Here is a 5450-nt window from a genome sequence, read left to right as displayed (position 1 = left end):
GAGAATAAATTCATACGTGCTCCAATTTCTCTCGGTAGAAGATGAAGAATTTGAGTGTGAAAGAAGTTTCAATGCAATATATTGGTTTTTCTTTCACTTTTTTTATTTATAAATAACCTAATTTTTACACAATAAAAAAGCCCAAATTATGCCATCCGAAAAAAATTAAAAAAGTTTGATAATATTTACCGGAGGAGGATGTACCAACTTAAAAGTAAAATAAAAAAATCACTACGGCTCTAGTGCGCACCGTACGCGTACCGGTATCCAGTACGTACCCGATACCGGTACTATACTTAAAATGGAGTACCCGTGCTTCACAATCCCCAAATATAGGTGACGTTGCACCGAACTGAATTGACAATTAACATGTGTTATTTATTTCCTATAGATTACTTCAACTGGTTTATTGTCTGTTGTATCGATGTCGTAACATTCAATTTGACATTATGTTTGATATCCTAGTGTTTTGATATCGTATACGACATCTATATGTTTTTTCATGTTGTACTAGAATTTCACTAAGTAAAGATATGAAAAACGGTAACAATCAAACAAAAAGATATAGCAGGTGGACAACACTATTATCTACAGAATCATCATAACTTGAAGTGAATTCTAATTCTTTGAAGCATCAATCAAGGTACAAGAAAATAGAAGAAGAATGACAATATTCATATTATATCTCTATTAATATAGAAACTCTATGGTACAATTAGTTTAGGAGGTGGTGTTAATTCCCATACACCTCTTGTAGAACAAGGTGGTGCTATTCTCACAACCTTCCTCTTCAGTTTCTTGCATTGTCTGATTACTTTATTCTCAGGAACATTTACTTTCATTACATCTACCTTCACTATATGGTGATCAGAAGTTCCTTTAGAAGAAATGACCGAATATGACCCTGGAACAAATTTGTAGGATGAGTTTGATGAACCTAAAATGTAATCCACCCTTGTCCCATACTTGCATGTCCCCTGCACATCTATTCAACAATTCACATTACAATTTTGAACAGCAAACTATTACATAAATCACATTCAGATAAACATTTTAATTAAATGCTAATAGCGAATGAGTAGTAAAATACATACTTTGGCCTTTGGCAATGATGACAATAGGTTCGCATTCTCCTGCATAATCTTTTGCGTCATCATAGTCTTTTGATTTCATGAAATTCATCACTTCTGTCATTGGTCTTGGCTTACCAAGTTTCTCATAATACTATCACCAAAAAACAACAAATGTTTTGAAATGTGAGATTCTATATATGGTTTATATAGACTGAATACATCAGTTATTCAATGTATCTGGAATAAAAAGTACTAATTACATTAACGATGTCTGTCCATCTTTGTGACGAGTAATCTGCTCTATATAGAGAATTGAGACCCCCTGCCAAGATGTGAGGAGGGTCATTAGAATGGATTATGGCATTAACTTGCTTCATTCTCCAATTCTCATCTAAATGATCTAGTTGAGTTGAGTGCAAATTTATTTCCCCTGCCCATGGTACATCAATTGTTGCCTTTATAACATTCCTGCATCACAAAACATTTGTCATTGCATTTTGAATTCACACAAAATTTACAATCACCACCTAGGCTTAAAAAATAATCTCTATCGCGTAAAGGCTTTCACGATTTCAATCTGGTAGGTGCAGTATAAATTAAACACAATTTATTCTTTAACATAAAAATGATGATACTGGTATTGGTATTCGTTGCAGTATAAATTAAACACAATTTATTCTTTAACATAAAAATGATGATAATGGTAACGGTATTGGTATCTACCGATAGTGTTTTGTTGCAGTCATTTTCTTAGTCGCGAACATTTTTTTAAAACCCTTATCACCACGGTGTCATCTGCGTGAATGCAAGAAATTTCCAACTACACGCAATTCAATATTTACAAGAATATCAAATATGGAAGTTAACAAAACCTACCTGAAATCATCATCATCAGCAATCTTCTGAACTTTCCACTTCTTAATAGGCCATTTCGACAAAATAGCGTTTCCATACTCAGGAGCCCAACTCTCAGCAAAAACATATTTCATCCCTAAAGCATCAGCCAAATCAGAAAGAGGCCTCATACTCTTCTCTTCCTCAGCCTTAACATCCTGCAGTGCCACCACATCAGCATCAATCTCTCTAAGAACTTCCAAAATGCTTCTGCTGCTACAAAATCTCTCATTCCCCTCATCACAGTAATCCATATTCATCATGAAAGGAAAACAAACCGGAGACCTAGCCGGTACTTGATTCCTCCTACTCGAAACACTTCCGATATTCGCTAATGAAATTTCATTATCAGGTAGATTAATTGAAACCTGCTTCGAATTCGATCTTGAAACATTCATAGAAGAAGAATGTAATGGTGATTGTTTTAGTATACTCTTTGGAAAATCAACACCTATTGTAGAGTTAGAGTTTTTCTTCTTTTGATTAGACATAACATGTTCATCATTTTCTGAAACTGCTGGTGCTAGTGAAAACATAGCAACATTGAATGTACAAATTCTAATTGGCTTTCTTGAATCACACTCCACTGAATGATGAGTGCCATTTGAGTTGCTTTTTGTTGATTTGGTTTTGTTGTTGCATTTCAATTTTCTGAACCTTTTGATCACAACTTTAGACCTTGGACGCTTCCATAGTAGAAATAATACTCTTGAATAAATGTATCTAAGTTTTCTTCTAATCAAACTTAGCATATTGGTAGAGAAATTAAGAGAAAACCAAAGTGGTTATTGAGGAAGGAAAATAATTTGTGGCATGATCTAAATGGTTGAAATGAGTCAATATATTGAGACAAAACTAGATTCTAACTACTCCACTATTGAAGAAAGATAGAGTCAAAAGAGTTGACAATTATGCCATGTTGTTGAGCTTCTATTGTGACACAAGGAAAAAAATTACCAACTACCAACAATGAGAGTTGACAACAAAAAGTTTTTTTTTTTTAATATTATCAGACGGTAGAAAAATTTGTAATATTGTAGGAGACAGAATATTAAAAGATTAAAAGTTAATACGAGAATAAATTAAATGTGATAGAGATGATGCGTGGTAAGAATATATATGATAAGATTATAAATAAAAATATCAAAGAAATTGTTGGAGTAACACCTATAATAAAAATGATGATAAAAAAAAAATTTGTGGTAAAAAAGTATATCAAAAGATGGTGAAAAAGAATTTTGTGATAAAAAAGTATATCAGATGAGAAGAATAAAAAAAACTAGAGTAAGATGAAGATTTAAAAATATTAAGACTATTTTGATAGATATATAATCCTAAAAAGAGTATTATGGTGAACATTTTTGTTCTTGTTTATTAATAAGTAGCAATATAATTATAAAAAATTTATGAGTTTTCCTTCCCGTGATTTGCAGTCATTTTTGACTTTATAATAGCCATTTGCATAGGATGATCATATTTTAGCTTCCTTAGATGTGTTACCGAAAGGTATTACTATATAGTTTAATTTCAATTATTGTTAGAGTTAAAAGAAATTGTTATTTATTATTCTTATTAGGTAAATTACATCTTAAGAAAGTAACTTACACATTCTTCTTTACTGTGAACTATTATAATATTATGGTTAAGAAAGATTCCGATCAAATTTGTCTATGTACTGTGTGCTGGTGTCATGCAAGGATAGTTGTGAACCAGAGGTTGATGAGAGTCACTTTCATATAACAAAGAAGTCAATGGCGTAGGTAAAGAAAATGACTAGCAGGTAGACAAGATCTAATCTAACCATTCACCGAAATTATCTCTTATAATTAATTGTTTCAAGTATTCTTCTTTATATTTTTACTAGTAAAGGACCCGTGCATTCGCACGGATTACGCAAAGTCGATTTAAATAATAAATAAATATATAATAATGGTTAATAAATATATATATAAAAGATACACAAATTAAAAATAAAAAACATTTGAAATTATAATTGTCAAATAAATATTAATTTAATCTAGTTAGAAATATATACTTTAGTAGAAAAATAAATAAAATAATTAAGTAGTCATTTACCCGTGCGTTTGCACACATCATACAATATAGTTATAATCTATCGTGAGTAGTCATCTACCAGTGCGTTCGCACGTATTGCACAATATTATAAATAATAAATAAATATAATATATATGATTATATTTATTTGATTTGGTAACAGGTACCAAACTTTTTTGACCAAATTTTGTTTATTGTCATTCATACCCCTATCTTATTATAAGCATTTGAAATCTTTTTACTTATTGTAAATAAAAATTTCAATATATTTAATAGATTTATTTTTTCAAAAATATCAGTTATAGGTTAATATGTACATATAAAAAATAAAGAAAATAATTAAGTATTTATTTATCACAGTTGTAAATAAATATAATATAATGATGGTTAAAAATGTAAATAAAATATATACAGTAGCTTTGTCCCGTAGCTTTGTCCCCTCAAAAAATAAAGAATAATAAAGAAAATAATTAAGAAATCATTTACCCGTGTGTTCACACAGTTCATACAATGTCATTATAAATAGTAAATTAATATAATATAGTGATGGTTAAAAATGTATATAAAATACAAAAAGAGTAACAATTTTTTTATATAAGAAATTATGTATTCATCAATCATAAGTATTCTATATTAAATAATTATTTCTCTTAATTTTTTTATAAATAAGATATTTATTTTATAATAAAGAGTAAGTTTTTAAAAAATGGACTCTCTTTTTCATATATATTTTAGAATATTTTTTTACAAATAAGATGGTTATTTCATAAATAGATTGTTTTATCATTTTTTTAAGATAAATTTTGTTTATTTAGGTCTCATTTACCATTACCATAAATTTATTACGGGTTCTGGTACGCGACGCGCATTTGTTTTAAATTTATATTTTTTAATAGAAAAATGTTTGGTACCCGTAAAAAATAATAATGGAATGTATAGAAAAAAATCTGGTACCCGTAAAAAAATAATAATTAAATGTATAGAAAAATATATTGTACCCGTGAAAAAATAATAATTGAATGTATAGAAAAATTTCCAGTACCCATGAAAAAATAATAATTGAATATATAGAAAAATGCCAGGTACCCGTGAAAATAATAATAATTAAATGTAAAGAAAAATATCTGGTACCCGTAAAAAAATTGAATGTATAAAAAAATGTCTGGTACCCATGAAAAAATTGAATAAAAACATTCTGATCAATAAAATTTTGAATACAAAATATAATTTTGTTATTAAATATGTTATTAGAAATGTTAAATGAGTTAGATATGTAAAAAAAAATGATGCACAAATTTGTTGTGTTCCTAAGAAAGTGCATGTATGTAAATGATGTGCAATATGGAAATAACAGGTGAAACAACTGTATAAGAAAATAGATATAAAAAAAAAGAGTTAAACATATTACTATATCTTAAAAGTTAAATT

The 5450-nt window shown here is 28.6% G+C and overlaps 1 protein-coding gene across 2 annotated transcripts; it reads right to left on the bottom strand.

Moving 5' to 3' along the window:
• Positions 1-656: 656 nt before the first annotated feature.
• On the bottom strand, positions 657-2790 carry LOC131599942 (uncharacterized). Of its 2 annotated transcripts, none has more exons than XM_058872180.1 (4): positions 1950-2790; positions 1334-1541; positions 1095-1224; positions 657-985 (listed from the first exon to the last, which is right to left on the bottom strand). In XM_058872180.1, exons 1-4 carry the CDS (start codon positions 2717-2719, stop codon positions 705-707), a joined length of 1389 nt encoding a protein of 462 aa, XP_058728163.1. In that variant the 5' UTR covers positions 2720-2790; the 3' UTR covers positions 657-704. The 2 variants fall into 2 exon arrangements, with proteins under 2 accessions (XP_058728163.1, XP_058728164.1); XM_058872181.1 differs by having other exon boundaries at positions 657-977.
• Between the last annotated feature and the right edge of the window lie 2660 nt (positions 2791-5450).

This window comes from Vicia villosa, linkage group LG4 (genome assembly GCF_029867415.1).
Source record: "Vicia villosa cultivar HV-30 ecotype Madison, WI linkage group LG4, Vvil1.0, whole genome shotgun sequence".
Classification (NCBI taxonomy): domain Eukaryota; kingdom Viridiplantae; phylum Streptophyta; class Magnoliopsida; order Fabales; family Fabaceae; genus Vicia; species Vicia villosa.
This window is presented reverse-complemented; position numbering and strand designations above follow the sequence as displayed.